Raw genomic sequence first — 17,902 nt, 5'->3', positions numbered from 1 at the left:
TCTGTGTGTATCTCTCTCAGATATATACATTTATACGTATTAATTATCTACTGTCCTTTATACGCATGCACACATATGCAAACACATGCTCATGTTCCCCATATAAAAGAGGAAAACCCTGTAAAGTAAGCATTTCATTGAAGGGCCAAAACTGTTCCTACAAAGATTTAAATGAAAATTTCTCTACTGATACATCTGAGTATTGGTCATTTAATAAAAATACATCAAATATCTCATGAGTGGAATTTATCAAACTAAAGGCCAAGCGTATTAGTTCTAATCATCACAGTGTGTAACTAATAACAATACTGGCATTGTATTAACAAGCAAGAGAAAAAGCCCTTCTTTATCAACCAACTGATAACATCTCTCAAGAAGAATTTCTAGCAGCAGATACTATCTCTTTTATTGATAAGGAACTGAATTTAATTAATGATAAATTGAGCTTTCTTTAAAGTCTGCTATATCTATCCAAAAGTAACCATATAATAACTAAGAAAATTAACATCAAACATACCCCTACACATAGTTCAAAAAATATTTAGTACTTTCTTCAAACATCTCAATTTATACTTACCATATAAGTGGAGTGGGGCTGTGACCACCCGCAATGACATTTGCACGAGTGGAGTCACGAGCACCTGCAACACTTGTGCAAGAGCCTGAATGAGTGGGGCCGCAAGCACCCACAACATTCATGATAATGCTTGCAAGTGGGGCTACGCGCGTGAACATGCATTTGCATCAACCAGCTACTTATGTGGCCCGGCGGCCAATAGGCCATGGTCCAGTAGCCAGCCATGGCCCACAGGTTGGGCGCCCCTAGATTAGTGGACCCTAATTTTGGCTACATTATTTATTTGATTTACCTTGCCTTTATTTGGGGGGCAGTGTACATAATGTTTCCTCCTATTTCTCCTGCAGTAGCAACCCTGTGAGATGAGTTGGGCTAAGAGTGGCTGTTCCAAAATCACCTAGCCAGCTTCTGTGCTTTAATGGAAGACCAGAACTTACAGTCCCCTAGTTAAGGCCAGCACTTTAACCAAATTGGCTGTGAATAAATAATTCACATACATTGATCACAAATTCCAACTATCAACTGCCTGGAATAAAGCCCGTGTTTTGGTTTATCTTTTCCCCACAATACTCTTTTTCTTTCCCTTTCTTTATAGGGATCGTGTGACTTTCGTTTGGCAGGCAATGCGAGATCATCTTTACCATTTATGTATTAATGCTATGGAATACTGTTGTCTAGTGGAAAGAGCAGTAGTGGGTCTATTGAGACTGGCAATCCGACTTCTGCGCAGAGAAGAAATAAGTGCCCAGGTAAATACAGTTCTGGGTGATATGTCAGTTTTCTGAAGGGACTAATTTCATTGTGTCTCTTTGTATTAGTTACTGGGAATGTTCCAATGCTAAAAGCATCATTGGTCCATATGTTAAAGGGTAGAATTCCTGTCTTTCCTTTTGGTTTTTGGTTTTGACCACCACACGAAATGTTTCTAGAATTTTTCCATGTTCTTTCAGACATCTGTTGGACATATTCACATATATTCTCTCCCTCCCTTCCTCCCCCTCTCTTCATCTCTCCATCTCTCTCTCTCCCAGTTTGAGATTTTCATTCAGATTTTACTCCTTCTTTTTTATCTTATCAAGTAGAGAGATAAGACAATCAGACTCCTTTTTCATGTTCAGAAAGTATTTATAGTTACACCTAACAAATAAGCAGAATGGCTCACTCTCTTGGATTTGGTGTTATACAGCTTAATGCACCTATCTTAAAGCAGGAGCATGACAGTAGAGCAACAAAATTGACATAAATGACCATGCTTCCTACTATACTAAAAATATATGTGAATGTGAAATGTGAATAATGCTTTCTAATCACATTACAAAATTCTGAAATACAGGAAATAACTACAGGAAATAAATACATTTGTTTTTTAGTTCCATCTTTCAAAGTCCATCGTACTGAGGGCTTTTTAGTTATGGCTATCCTGACTTTTCAGTATCAGGAGGATCTAGGACCATGATGGCGAACCTATGGCACGCGTGCCATGGGTGCCACGTGGAGCCATATTTGCTGGCACGCTAGCCGTCAACTCTGGCGTGCATGCGCGTGCCAGCCAGCTGATTTTTCACCCTTCCGGAGGCCTGGGGAAGGCCGCTTTTTTCCCTCCCCAGGCTTCAGGGAAGCGTCCGGAGGCTGGAGAGGGCAAAAAACAGCCCCAACGGGCCAAGCGGAAGGTCATTTCGAAACTTCTGGTTGGGCCATTGGGCCTGTTTTTCGCCCTCCCCAACTGTGAGTCAGCTCCCTTCAGAACCCCACTGCTCCAGATGCTCAATTTAAATATCTTAACAGGGCTGCGGTGGGTTGGCTGAGGCGGGGGGTGGGGGTGGGGCCACAGTGAAATGGCCACAGCAATGTGGCCATGACTAGTTCTCCCATTCCATATCAGCATATTACTTTCTAGAATAACAAAGACTGTGGGTTTTGAAAAAGTTCTACTCCTTCTTTATTAGGGGCTCAGGGTTGCCAATTATTAATGTTTCCTATGGAAAAAGTAACCAGATTCTTTCCATATTTATTTGATGTTATGGAAGTTTTTTGAGATGAAGCCACAAGGTTGGTCAAGCAACAGATTGCCCACATAAATGTCAGAAAAGGAGATGTCATTTGCAATATCAAAGCAGTGCAACAAATGTCAGAGGTGCTTCCTTCATTTCTGACACCCACATCAAATGTATTTCATTTAAACATAAATTTTGTAAAGATTTAAAACTTCGCATTTTTAAACTCTTTATATGTAATATTGTAAATATCAGAGTCACTCTGTGAGTAAGATAGATGGCCTCCAATAAACAACCAGAGATCTAATTTATTAAAGATCTATTATTTATTACTACTTCCCTCTTTTTACTTTCTTCATGTTTCAAAAGATTTAAAGTAGGAATAAATTCAGGAGAAAAAGCTTTGTGATTTTTCACCAGGCAAGAAGATACAGTTACAAAATACAAAGTTATTCTTCCTATAATACAGACTTGAATGTGCTGTTAGCAGTTAACAAACATGAATCTGGTACTGGTATAATTTACATTTCTTGTAGTTACCGTGATTTCTCTCTGAGTAGGTGTTGCTCTCCTTGCGAATCTTGCTCATGATGAAACCCAGCATGTTAAACAGGGCAAGTCATCAGATTGCATATGGCCTTCATGAGCTTCTCAAGACTAATGCTGCCAATATTCACTCTGGAGAAGACTGGTACACACTCTTTACTCTCTTGGAATGCATTGGTTCTGGGGTGAAACCACCCCTAGCGCTGCAACCTACAAGAATAGAGAATGATACAGGTAAATTGGTCATTGGCAATGGATTTTCTTGTTGAGAAACATGCTACCAACCTGTTAAGTTAACAGTTGTTGCTTCATTCCATTTTGTTTAATTATTTAAGGAGCTCAATCAGACAGTGAGATCTATCATCCAAATGAAACCAGCCTAGATCGTGGCTATACTTCTGATTCAGAGGTATATGCAGATCACAGCAAGCAAGGTAAATTGCATCGTTCTGTCACTGATGTAGATGTGGTGAACAGTGGCTGGCTTGTGGTAAGTAATTTTGAATGTTTTGATCTCTTTATATGTATCTGAGATGAATGAATAGTAAATAATTCAGGGTTTTCACCATCTATTATTTGAAAAAATAATAGAAGGATCATGTCCCTTATTTAACCATGTTAAAAGTAATTCTATATGCACTAACTTTTTTCTAAGCCCTCAACAGTGGTTAAGGTAACACTCAGAATTATGTGTGGTAATGGCATGAACAGGCTACAAACATAGCCCATAGCTTTCCCAAATCAAGAAATAGTTTGGTTTGTTTCCAAGACAAACCAGTCCATTGGTCCTCTAGCTCATTCATTGATTTCTCTTTTTAATGTTGTGAATATAAGAAGCTACCTTATCTTGAATTATATTATTCAGTGCATCTAATTATTGCTTACATTGTCCCCAGGATTTATTTACTAATGCTTGAATGTGTGTATGAGAAACCTGCTGTGTCTACTCTTAGCTATACACATATATGCACATGAACATACACATATACACATATGAACATAAACACACAGATGCTGGCTTTTAAAGTTTTAAAAGTTGAAATATTAGAAATGTTTTACAGGAGTTATTTTAAAAAGAATTTAGTATTAGGAAGAATGCTTTGGCAGCCACTTTATAAGTAAATATGGCTGCTCAGTAAATATGGTTGAAAGCCATACGAGTCTTCCAGGCTTGGAAACTCAAGTTGTGCTTCCAATTCTTAGTGCTGCCAGTGAAGCACTAGCTGAGGGAATTGGTAAATTATTTCTCTTAGCTTAAAATCCCCAGCAGATTTTAATTCCTACAGTATAGATCATCAGTAATTGTATTCCAATCAGTACTTGATCATCAGTACTTCTATTCTCAGCTAGATCCTTAGTCCCTGACTGCATTCAGTCCCATTTAAATGCTCACCAAAAGAAGGCAAATGGATCTATATTTTTGTGACTGAAGACAGCAAAAATGTGTATTATCACAGGCATCATGCCTGTGAATTAAGTAGGGTGACCTAGCTGTATTCATAGAGATCTATAGAAGGAAGAGCTTGGAGCAGCAGTCCCCAACCTTTTGGGCACCAGGGACCGGTTCTGTGAAGAGAGGTTTTTCTGCAGACCGGATTGGGCATGGTTTCATCTGCTAGCTGCATCCTATGGATGGGGCTTCATTTGTTTTGCGGCCCTGTTTCTGTGATGCCGTGGCCCAGTACCGATCCATCTGTCTCATGGGATAAAGATTGAAGAAAAATAAAATCCTACAGCAATCATTGAATTAAAAATTAAGACAAGTAAAAAAAGAAATAGAAAGTTGGTTTATTTGATCAAAGATAAAATAAGACTTTTTCACACAGTTCTTGCAACCCTTTCTGGACTTTTTGATGGTGCAAGGATTGACAAATTGATATTTTATGAATGTTCTTATAGATCAGGGATGGGAAATGGGATGAAAAGTGATCTGTTTGTAAGCTAAAGGGTGTGAAGAGTTATTAAATTAGTTTATAGTTGTGATGAAGGTTGGAAGTTTATTTCTTTTCCTTTTTTATTATATTCATTATTTTCTTTTTCTTCTTTTTCCACCACACTTTTTGTTCTTTTTCTTTAGTTCTATTACTTTCTACTATTTTTATAATTTATTTAATAAAAATTATATTTAAAAAGCACATTGACTTCAGTTAAAATATATGATTTCCTTTAAGCTTTGAATAATTTCTATTTCACAGGTTGGGAAAGATGACATAGATAATTCAACCATGGCTGGACTTTCCAGACTGGGAAATTCTCCCTTGGTGAATCAGTATAGTCTGACTGTGGGAATGGACCTGGGTCCTCATAATACCAAATCTCTCATGAAGTGTGTTGAGTCCTTATCTTTTATTGTGCGAGATGCAGCTCATGTAACCCCTGAGAACTTTGAGTTGTGCGTCAAAACAATCCGCATCTTTGTGGAAGCCAGCCTAAACGGAGGTAAGCCAGATTTCTATTAGTTTCTATAGGGCCCAAAAGCTCCAACTACTGATACTACTATTATTACTACTACTAAATGTGTATTATCATTGTCATAATTTTTTTTAAACAGCAAGGAAATATTTATATAATCTAGGTGACTTGATTTCTCATTACTATACGCCACCCAACAAAGCAGAAGAAATAGCTAAACTTTTTGCTGGCACTTTGTCATTTTGAAGACGTCTAACCCTTTAAAGTAGTTTATAGGCAATTTCTGAAAAGGAAATGCAAACACGATGTCCTTTGGAAGGCTCCAATGAGAACTACAATTTCCTCATTTTCTAGTTGGCTTATCCTTTGGAGACTGCTGTCTTGGGTAGCCTCATTTAGAGAAGGCACTGTAGGGAACAGTTTGGGTGTTATCATGTCACTGTTTGCCCAGATAGGATTAAAGGAGCTGATCTATTTTTCAGTTCCCTGTTACAGTCCACCACTTTTCCCCAGAAATTATTCATTTATTTAATTGGGCTATCTTTATCTAGCTGTAGATAAAAAGGAGCAAATATCAATGTGGAAATATTGAAAATTAAAGCACCACTGTATATTGTGTTTACAGGGTGTAAATCCCAGGAGAAAAGAGGAAAAAATCATAAATATGACTCCAAATCAGCACGGTTTAAGAAGAAAGCAAAGGAAAACTCTCTGAGACACTTTAAAACCTCCAGCCAACATCAGCACCGTTCCACTAGTGAAGATGAGGATGAGGATGAGAGTGTCCCTGCCAGTTATCACACTGTATCTTTACAGGTTAGTCAAGACGTAAGTATAACCATGATTTTTTCCTCTCCCTGTGGTTTTTCTAGTGTAATATCTATACTTTAACTAGATATTCACATTGTTTTATCTTATGTGACTTTTAAAACACAAATAGTTCATAATGAGAGGGGGAAAGGGAGACAGATCTGAATCAGATTGTCAATGGGGCCTTTCCTATAATTATGAACATTATTTATTTATTACGTTTCCATCCTGCTTTCATTACTTTATAAGTAACTGCAGGTAGTAAACATACACAACACACTTTCCTTTTCCTATTTAGACCAAGTGGGTATTTCATGCCAAAGGTGTGACTGGAACATATGATTTCCTAGTTTCTAAGACAGAACTTTAATCACTATGCCAGTTTGAATTGGATTATTAGTTAGAGAATCAATCTTCTATCCTTGAATGCTGTAAACTAAGTGTAATCGCAAATTTTGAGTGGATTTATGTGAGTGGTAATTCAGAAAAGATAACAAACTCTGTATTTCAATGGATTTTTTGAAGATGTTTAACAAGAAATAAAGAAACAAGATTGTTTGATACTTGTCGTTAGCTTGAGATTTAATGTTCATTATTACACTAGGTAACATCTGTGGTAGAAGGGAATGCAGTTTGCTCTTTTTTTTATATAAATTTTTATTTTAAACACATAAGCACATCAACAGAAACAAACACATGACTTAAAAACAACATAGGGACAATAAGTTCCATCGTATATCATACAGCAGTTCCGAATCAGTTTCTTTGCAGTTAGTGTTTTCCCTTCTATACATTTCTATCTTGCGTTCATAATCTCCTTATTCGTTATCCATTTTTATGTACAATTCTTTATTTATTTATACTTAGCTACTTATGACCAAATATTATTTACCTATATTGTGCTTTATATTTTTACTGTCATTTATTCTCTTACATACAGTTATAGGTATACATTCACATAGGTATTCTTTTTCTTTGCCATTCTTATATTATTATTATTCCATTTAAAAGGTTATAAGGTATAGTTTGGAATGCTTTGTTTACCATCCTTCGCACCTGCTATGACACCACCTTATTTTCTCTTTCTTTTCTTTTCTCCCTCCCTTCCTTCTCTACTTCCTTCATCCTCTCCTTCCCCTTCTTCCTTCCCTTACCTCTCCCCTTCTCCTACCCTCTTTCTTCTCCTTCCTACCCTCTCTCCTTCTCTTTCTCTCTCTTCCTCCCTCCTCTCCTTCTCTTTCTCTCCCTTCCACCCACCTCTCCTTACCTCTTTCTTCTTCCCCTACCTCTCCTCCACATTTCTTCTTCCTCTCCTACTATCTCTCCTTCTCTTTCTCTCTCTTCCACCCTCCACTCCTTTCCATTCCTTCGTTCCTCCATTCTCTACTTCCTTCCTCCCCTCCTTTCCGTTCTTCCCTTCCTTTCTTTTTCTATTGTTATAGGTGTCTCTTTCAAATCCCGGTTTATGTTTTCTTGGGGATGGTATTTCCACAAGCCCATTTTTGTTTCATATCATTTCCTTTTTTCTCTATCATTCTACAGTCTATATGCCAGCTATCGTTCTGATTTGATTTCACCAATCATGACCCCCTTGTTTTACTCATAACTATTATTTTTGAGTGTTGTTCTATTCTTTCATTGCTTTTTATTTCTTTGCTCCATCCATCTATACCAATTATCCCATATCTGGTAGAATTCTGATTCTTCCTTTCCCTGTATTTCTTTCATTAATTTATCCATTTCGGCACAGTCCATAATTTTTCTTATTATTTCATCTTCATTTGGGGTTAGTTTGTTTTTCCACTTCTGGGCAAAAGCGATCCTTGCTGCTGTAAGTATATGTAGTATTAGATATTGTATTTCTTTTTTGTATTTCACTGACATAATTCCTAATAGAAAAACTTCAGGTTTCCAATCTAATTTAACCCTTGTTATTGCCTCCAGCCAATTTTTGATCCTTTTCCAGAATTTTTTTGCCTCTTCACAGATCCACCATAAATGATAATATGTGCCATGTACCGAATCACATTTCCAGCATTTTGTGGAGGTATTTGTTGAAATTTTAGCCAACCTTGATGGTGCCAGATGCCATCTCTAAAGCATTTTGTACTGGTTTTCCTTGTATGGAACTGATAGTGTCATTCTTAAATTTATTCCCCAAAATTTTTCCCATTTGTCTAGTTCAATGTTATAGCCAAAGTTCTGCGCCCATTTTATCATTGGTTCTTTCACAATTTCCTCTTCCATTTGATACTTCAGGAGGAATTTGTATATTTTCCCTATCATCTTTCTATCCGGACTTTGAATAATTTTATCCAATTCGTGTGGTTCTGTTTTAATGCCATATATTTTAGTATCTTTATTGCATTTAGTTTTAATTTGGAGGTAAGTTAGCCAATCAACTTTCATATTCTGATATGCCAATTCTTCAATTGTTTTTAAGTTTTCCTGTCTGTCAATTAAGTCTCGCTATCTTAGGATTTTGTTCCAATCTGTAAAATTTGGGAGTGTCGTCCTTTCTGTTGGTGATAGCCAATTTGGGATTTTCACATAGTGGATTTTTTTTTATTTTGAACCATTGTTGCAGTAAGGCTCTTCTAATTAAATGATTTTGAAAGTATTTGTGCGTTTTATTTTTGTCATCCCATAAGAAAGTATGCCAGGCGCCTGTCTGCAGGTCATGGCCTTCTAAGATCAGAATTATTTTATTCTTTAGCTATATCCAGTCCTTCACCATTGTGATTGTTACTGCAGATGCAGTTTGCTCTTATTAATATACAGTGGATTTCCCTATCAGTGGCAGTGGGAATGTTGATTTCTTCTTGGTAGTTTTTTTATTAGGCTGTTGTTTCCTGTTTGATTGTTGATCCGATGTTAATCCTGGTGTTAATTCATGTTTATTTGGGCATTGATTGCTGGCAAGGAGGTGTTCTGATCTTTTTGTTTGCTTTTTAACTATTTCCTTCTCTCTTGAGTAGTGTGTAAATGTTTATGTGCCTATTGAAGTCTGAATTGTCTTGAGTGCCAGGGTTCCATGAATTTCCTAGCATTTTTAGACTTAGCTTAATGTGAGATCCTCACAGTTTCCCAGTGGAAAGTATAGTTATGTGATGTGTTGTAAAATTCAGGAGCTTTCATCATGTCTTCTGTTAGTTGGTGTTCATGTTCTGCTAGTCTTTTGCCTGTCTGTCCTACATAGTAACTGTTGCGGACTTTACACCGTTTTTGTAGATGATTCCTTTTTTATTCTTTTGGCTATTGGGTCTTTTAGTTTACTTAAGATGTTTTGGAAAGCTTTATTGATTTGTGTGCTATTATAATGCTGTAGTATTGTATAATATTATGTTAGTTGATTCTGAGATGTTTTTGATGTATAGCAGTATTATGTTTTTGATAGCTTCTGTTAATTGCACTGTAGTGGGTTGAATGGTCATAACCTTTTGATAAAGTTGCATGTAAATTCATTTGATTGGAAGATGTATAGGCAATCTGCTTCCATTTTCTGGGTGTTCAGGGTTGCTACAATGTGTTTGTGCGAAATATGTTTTTACACAACTTCTTTTGTGGGAGGTTGGGTTGTTACTCTGATAAGTGAATACTAGGTTCTTGTGGGCGGTTTTATGATAGACTTGTGTTTCTAATTTGCCACTGTTTTCTCTACTGATGAGGATATCCAAGAACAGGGGTGTGTTGTTGTTTTTGTCTTTTCTTGTAAATGTTATTCTTTTGAAAATGTTGATTGTTTCATGTTATTCCTTTTTTATTATGACAAAACTGTCATGTACATACCGGATCCATACCTTAGATAGAATGCGTGGGAGTACTATAATTTCTATAGATTACAGTCTGCTATGTACTGAGAGGTTAATCACATATGTATTCCTTTAATTTGTGGTAAGGCAGAGGGAGTAAGGCAGAGGTTGATGAGGTCCATGATCAGGTATGTTGTATAGTAGTATGCTGCCATGGATTTTTTTTTTTTTTTTTTTTTTTGCTAGTTCTGGGTCTGTGGATATAAAGAGTGCTGTTACATCGAATGAAACCATAATCTCATCTTTGATTTTATTGAAACATTGTAGTGGGGAGTTGATATTACAATATATTCTCTCCCCTAGTGAGATGTTCAAGCTTTCTTGTCAGTTCTTTAGCTATGTTGTAGGTTGGGTTTCACAGTAATGATACAATTGGACCAAGAAATATGTCAGGGTTAGGGTTATTTTGGGGCACCTATGGGACTGTGGGAGGATGGGTCCACTGCTAAATAGATGGGATGAGTCCACCAACTGATTGATCCACTGACTAATGACTGGAGAAAATTAGCAATCTATTAACAATCTAAGAGCAGTGGCACAGTGGTTAGAATGCAGTACTGCAGGTTACTTCAGTTGATTGCTAGCTGCCGTTGGGCAGTTCACATCTCTCTGGCTCAAAGTTGACTCAGTCTTCCATCCTTCTGAGGCCAGTAAAATAAGGACCCAGATGGTTGTGGCCAATAGGCTGACTCTGTAAACCACTTAGAGAGGACTGTAAAATCACTGTGTCAAAACTAAGTGTCAGGTTCCGTTCAGGCAAAGAAAACAAACAAGATGACTAGGCAGGTAGTTCATGGTAAATGTAATCTTTATAAGCTGTTCCAATACTTCCAACAAACACACAGTGCAAAACACGAGTGAATTAAAGTCAAGCCTGTAATTCCATACTTTCCTCCACCATTTAAACCCTCCTGTCCCCCACCCTCCTGTACCCTGCCCTCTCCTATGCATGCGCAATACACCCAAGATACTCCAATGACGTGACAGACCATGCTGATTTACATTGCCATGCCTGTGCTGGTGCCGTTCCGTATGAAAGTCACTGCAGGATCCGGAGGTCCTTCAAGTTCTTGGCGCGGCAGGGAAACAAGTGTGGCACAGCAGCAATCCAAGTCACGAGACACCCCAGTCACAAATCTCCCCACCAACGGAAAGGCAGCTCTGAGCCACTGAGTACACCGGGACTGACATTAAGAGCCAAAATCTTAAGATTTATCTTCTATTTCTATTTAAGTAGATTAATGAATGACTGAATGACTACAACTGAATGCAGGGCTGGGTTTTAAATTTTTTTACTACTGGTTCGGTAGGTGTGGCTAGATGGGGGACATGTGACTGAGTGGGCATGGGCAACTTGGCATCACTTATGCACACTCAGTCACATCACCCCCGTCACCAAACCATGCCCACTGAAACTGGGGCAAAAAGTTTTGAGGGGGGGGGGGCTCCAGCTAGCCAGAGCTAAGGGAGCACCTGCAAACTACCCAGTAAGAAAAAAAAGTTTTTGTCCTCCCCGGCCTCCAGGAACACTCTTCAGGCTTCAGCAGGGATGGGGGAAGGCAAAAACGAGGGCATTGCAGAGTGCTTCTGGAGGCTGGGAGAAGGCAAAAACGCCTCAGTTTTTGCGAAAAACAGCCCATCTCTGGGACCTCTCTAGGATTGGCATGTGCACGCCATTAAAGAAAAGGGGGGAAATTACATTTTTTCAATGAAGATTGTTTTGCGCATGTGCAGAACAGAAAATAAAGATGGCGGTGCCCAGGATAGAACTGGTACAGTCATGTGTCCGGCCGAGTTACTATCTATTCGGCTGAACCAGTAGGAAGCCACCTGTGACTGAATGACTACTCAGGGGTGGGTTGCTACCAGCATTACTGCCGGTTCACAAAAAACCCTTAACCCTGCCATACTACCACCTCTTACAATACTAAACAACACAGTAGAGACCTTCAAATTTCTAGGTTCTATCATATCTCAAGACCTAAAATGGACACCTAACATCAAAAACATCATTAAAAAAGCCAAACAAAGAATTTTCTTTCTGCGCCAACTCAGGAAGCTCAAACTTCCTCAAATAATCGAGGGCCCAACTCACTCGGCGGGTCACATGCTCGACCTCGTATTTCTCTCGGAGCAGTGGAGTTGTGACCTTGGTCTGAGGGGTAGTGAGATCTTACCCCTGTCATGGTCGGACCACTACCTACTGAGGCTTGACTTTCGGAGACCAAACCCCCACTGTAGGGAGGAGGAACCGACCAGGTGGTTCCACCCCAGGAGACTTATGGACCCGTCGGGCTTCCAGACGGAGCTTGGGGTTATTCCTGATACTCTCGCCCGCAGTCCGGCAGAGACTCTGGTTGCTGCCTGGAATTCAGCAGCGACAGAGGCTCTTAACCGGATTGCGCCTTTACGGCCGATCCGAGGCAGTGGATCCAGGAGGGCCCCTTGGTTTACTGAGGAACTCCGGGAGATGAAGTGCCGAAAGAGACGCCTAGAGCACCAATGGAGATCCAGTAAGTCCGAGTCAGACCGAGCACTTTTAACAATCAGCATCAGAGTTTACATCCGGGCAATTAGGATGACAAAAAGAACATACATTGCCTCTCTGATTGCTTCCGCTGAGTCGCGCCCAGCCACCTTGTTCAGGATAACCCGTTCCCTCCTAAATAGGAGGGATACGAGCGATCCTTTGCAAGGCAGAGCTGAGGACTACGTCCAATTCCTCGCGGATAAAGTTGCTCGGCTTCGGGCGGACCTGGACTCCAATCCTGCAGAACCAGCTGAGGCACCAAGGGATAATCTGGTAGGACATCACTGGATTGATTTTCAGGCTGTTACCCCTGAGGACGTGGACAAGGCCATGAGAACTGTAAGTGCCTCCACATGTGTACTGGACCCGTGCCCCTCCTGGCTGGTTGTTAACAGCAGGGAGGTGACACGGGGCTGGATCCAGGCGGTTGTTGCCGCCTCCCTTCGGGAGGGGGTCTTTCCCCCCACATTAAAGGCGGCGGTAGTGAGACCCCTCCTGAAGAAACCATCTTTGGATCCAGCCGTCTTAAACAACTATCGTCCAGTCTCCAACCTCCCCTTTGTGGGGAAGGTTGTTGAGAAGGTGGTGGCCTTTCAGCTCCAGCGGTCCTTGGAGGAAACCAGTTATCTAGATCCCTTCCAGTCGGGTTTCAGGCCTGGCTACAGCACGGAAACCGCTTTGGTCGCATTGATCGATGATCTCTGGAGAGCCAGGGATGGAGGTCATGCCTCCATCCTGGTACTCCTTGACCTCTCTGCGGCTTTCGATACCATCAACCATGGTATCCTTCTGCGACGACTGCGGGAGGTGGGGGTGGGAGGCACTGTCTTACGGTGGTTTCTCCTCTTACCTCTCGGACAGGTCGCAGTCGGTGTTGGTCGGAGGGCAGAGATCGACCCCTAGGCCCCTAACGTATGGGGTGCCGCAGGGTTCAGTCCTGTCCCCCCTCCTCTTTAATATCTACATGAAACCGCTGGGTGAGATCATTCGACGGCACGGGATAAAATACCACCAGTATGCGGACGATACACAGCTGTATCTGTCCGCCCCGTGCCAACTCAATGAAGCGATGGACGTGATGTGCCAGGGCCTCGAGGCTGTTAGAGACTGGATGGGGGTTAACAAGCTTGTACTCAATCCAGATAAGACCGAGTGGCTGCTGTGCTTCCCTCCTACTAATTGGCCAAGTGTTCCACCTCTCAGGCTGGGGGGTCAAACAGTACACCCCTCAGATAGGGTCCGCAACTTGGGAGTCCTCCTGGACCCACAGCTGACTTTTGAACACCATTTGTCAGCTGTGACCAGGGGGGCATTTGCCCAGGTTCGCCTAGTGCACCAGTTGCGTCCCTACCTGAACCGGGAGGCTCTCACAACAGTCACTCGTGCCCTTGTGACCTCCAGACTGGAGTACTGCAACGTGCTCTACATGGGGCTGCCCTTGAAGAGTATTCGGCGACTTCAGCTTGTCCAGAATGCAGCCGCGCGAGCGATCGTGGGTGCGCCTCTGTTCACCCACGTAACACCTATCCTCCGCGAGCTGCACTGGCTGCCTGTTGATCTCCGGGTACGCTTCAAGGTGCTAGTTGTCACCTACAAAGCCCTACATGGTATTGGATCTGGGTACTTGAGAGACCGCCTACTGCCAATTACCTCCACTAGACCAATTAGATCCCACAGACTAAGCCTCCTCCAAATTCCATCCGCCGGCCAGTGTCGACTGGCGACTACCCGGAGGAGGGCCTTCTCTGTGGCTGCTCCGACCCTCTGGAACAAACTCCCCGTGGAGATTCGTACCCTCACCACCCTCCAGGCCTTCCGCATAGCCCTTAAAACCTGGCAGTTCCGACAGGCCTGGGGCTAAAGACTCGCTGCCCCACTTCGAATGGCATGACTGTTGTGCTTTTTTAATTATGCATGGTTTTTATGTTTTTTGTAACTTTGTTTGTTTTTCCCCTCCCTTTGAGTTGTGAGCCGCTCAGGGAAAAGGGCGGCATACAAATAAATTAAAATGAAATAAATTAAAATGAAACTGCCCAAGGAGCTGCTGATTCAGTTCTACAGAGGAACTATTGAGTCTGCACCTCTATAACTGTCTGGTTTGGTTCTGCAACCCAACACAACAGACACAGACTATTACTATTAGTCTTCTCATCGTTCCTAGCACTCCTCCCATTTATAACTGTAGGACTGTAACTTTGTTGCTTGTATCCTTATAATTTATATCGATATTGATTGTTTCCTGATTGCTTATTTATAAGCTATGACTATCATTAAGTGTTATATCTTATGATTCTTGACAAATGTGTCTTGTCTTTTTATGTACACTGAGAGCATCTGCACCAAAGACAAATTCCTTGTGTGTCCAATCACACTTGGCAAATAAAGAATTCTATTCTATTCCATTCCATTCCATTCTATTCAGTAGATTAATCTGGGTAATGTCCAGTCATATATGTGTAATTCTTACATCTTTTTTTAGTTTTTAGTTTAACTTTATAGTTTGTTTTCTCAGATAATGAGGTCAATTTTACTTAATGTGAAATTTATATAGGTGTCACAAAACAAGTTGCCAGTTTTACCCTGTTCCTTTTCATTTAAAGGGAATTCTTTTAAAAAAGGACAGAGCAATCTTTTTTCTTTCCAATCAAATCTGTGAACTAACAGAAGGTTAATAGATGTTTATTATCAAAGTGAAAGAATTGCTAATCTACCTTATTGTAGATATTACAATGAAGCTTTTTAAATCAGTCATTTTCACTTTCTTAAAATTATATACACACCATGGTTCTTAGGGTGTCAAACAAATATTCATGACTCTTAGCAATTTCTTTGTCTTGGCCCAGAATTTAATTTTAAGTTTATATGCATACTACAAAGCAATTGCACTTCACTTTGTAATTCTTTCTTTTACAGTAATCATATTGTTCATTCAGCTCACTAAGTTTTCCTAGGATTTAATTGATATCATAACTTTTTCTCAAAATGTTTTCCCCCAAAATCTATCTAAGATGCTGAGAAAACTTTCAATAATGTATATATTTGGATGGCAAGGGAGGCTCTTTGAATAATTACCCTATTTTTCAAAGTAGAAGACGCACCGGAGTAGAAGACGCACCAAGGTTTTGAAGAGGCAATTTTTTTTAAAAAGTAGGTAGGTAGATAGAGGGATAGAGAGGGTGAGAAAGAAAAGAAATACAGTAGGTAGGTAGGTAGGTAGGTAGGTAGGTAGGTAGGTAGAGTAGATAGGTAGATAGAGGGATAGAGAGAGAAAAATAGAGAGAGATGGAGAAATACAGTAGGGAGGTTAGAGAGAGAGTGTGTGTGTAGATAGATAGGGAGAAGGATAGAGAGAGAGAAATAGAAAGAGAGAGGGAGAAATACAGTAGGGAGGTAGGGAGAGAGAGAGTAAATAGGTAGGTAGATGTTTCCAGGTGTATTTATCCATGTGCTGGAGAAGGAAATTGCTGACAAAACTTAAGACTTTGTTCCTGCTGGCACAGCACTTGATCAATGTAATTCTCATCAGTTAAAGAGCTTTCCAAAAAGAATTTTTTTGCACTCTGCAAACCTCCGAAAAACGGCCCATTTTTCACAAAAACGGGCCTGTTTTTTTTTTCAAATAAAAGGCATGAATAGCCTTGGGGGTGGGGCTTGCAGAGTGCTCCTGGGGATTGGGTGGCCAAAAATGAGCAAAAACACCCCATTTTTCACAAAAATGGGCCTGTTTTTTGTAAAAAAAAAAATGCATGCATAGCCTTATGGAGGCTTATAGAGTACTGCTGGGGACTGGGGGGGGGGGCAAAATGGCCCATTTGTTGCTCATTTCTACCCTCCCCAGCCCCCAGGAGCTCTCTGAAAGCCTCCATAAGGGTATGCATGACCATTTTGGTGAAGAGGCGGGGCTTCGGGAGGCAAAAAATGCTGTATTCGATGTATAAGACGCACCCAGATTTTCAGCCTCTTTTTTGAGGAAAAAAGGTGCATCTTATACTCCGAAAAATACGATATATCGTTCTTAAAAAATATTATCTTTAATATTTTTTAATTTAGCCCTTTATTCATAACTGATTACTAATGGAATGTCCTCCCTTTATTAAATTGTACATGTATGCTATATGTTGGAAATGGAATGGAGTGCAGTGCAATGCAATGCAACGCAATGAAATGCAATACAGTACTTGGCCAAGTGTGATTAGACACATATAAATTTATCTTCAATTCAGAAGCTCTCAGTCTACATGCAAAACAACAGTGTAATTATAATTATAATAACGGTAATAATAAGACGATCTAGAGAAGATGAGAAGGATAATAATAACTATAGCCATACCACATGGGTAAATATACTTACACATAAAACAGTATTGAGGGAATTCAGTAATCAGCAGAGTGATGGTGCAAGAGAAAAAACTGTCTCTGTATCTAGTTGTTTTGGCATGCAATACCTTGTAGCAGTGTCCTAAGAGGTGGAGTTCAAACAGATTATGTCTAGGATGGGGGTGGGGGTGTTAGATATTTTCTCAGCCCACCTTCTGACCTGTGAAATATACAGGTCCTCTGTGGAAGACAGACTGGTTGCAGTTGGTTTTTGTGCAGTCCATTCTATCCATTGAAGTCTGCACCTGTCCTGTTTGGTTTCTGTACCAAACCAGACAGTTATAGAAGTACAAATGACAGACAGAATGATTGTTCTGTAGAACTGTATCAGCAGTTTCTGGGGCAGTCTGAACTTTCTGACTTGACACAGGAAGAACATTCTTTGTTGTGTCTTTTTAATTATGGTTCTAATGTTAAGTGTTCATTTGTTAAATATCCCAGAAAGGTATTCTTAATAAAAACTATGGAATAGGAACTTTGCCCCAAAATGCAATCTGGAAATATTTTAAATACATTTTTTGTTTTTGTTTTAAAAATGTATTTGGCATTCATTCTGTAGTAAGTACCACCTTGGCTCTTTATTTTATTGTATCTTCATCTACATTTGTAGAGACTTCATAACTTTTCCATTTTGCAAGAACGTATTTTATTTTCACATAAAATGAAGAGAAAACATCCTAAATATACATATAGTCCTTGACTTATAACCACAATTGAGCCCAAAATTTCCACTGTTAAGCAAGACAATTGTGAGCTTTGCCCCATTTTACAACCTTTGTTGCCAAAGTTGTTAAATTAATCACTTTACTGTATTGTTTGAAGTATAAGACACACCTTTTTCCCT

General features: G+C 40.0%; 1 protein-coding gene across 5 annotated transcripts in view; it reads left to right on the top strand.

Moving 5' to 3' along the window:
• The window catches only part of GBF1 (golgi brefeldin A resistant guanine nucleotide exchange factor 1), a 152,359-nt gene that overhangs the window by 119,035 nt on the left and 15,422 nt on the right, over positions 1-17,902 (top strand). For 3 of the 5 annotated variants that reach the window (XM_087702641.1, XM_087702639.1, XM_087702643.1), the window contains 5 exons: positions 1,173-1,326; positions 3,132-3,351; positions 3,453-3,607; positions 5,313-5,556; positions 6,155-6,357. In XM_087702641.1, the coding sequence (XP_087558767.1) occupies positions 1,173-1,326; positions 3,132-3,351; positions 3,453-3,607; positions 5,313-5,556; positions 6,155-6,357 (976 nt within the window). The remainder of the gene's footprint in view (positions 1-1,172; positions 1,327-3,131; positions 3,352-3,452; positions 3,608-5,312; positions 5,557-6,154; positions 6,358-17,902) is intronic. The other 2 variants (XM_087702642.1, XM_087702640.1) reach the window with 1 other exon arrangement.

This window comes from Thamnophis sirtalis, unplaced genomic scaffold (genome assembly GCF_051295495.1).
Source record: "Thamnophis sirtalis isolate CommonGarterSnake01/CBP01778 unplaced genomic scaffold, rThaSir2_p1.2 scaffold_15, whole genome shotgun sequence".
Lineage (NCBI taxonomy): Eukaryota > Metazoa > Chordata > Lepidosauria > Squamata > Natricidae > Thamnophis > Thamnophis sirtalis.
Note: the sequence above shows the minus strand (reverse complement) of the source record. Positions and strands in the feature narration are given on the sequence as shown.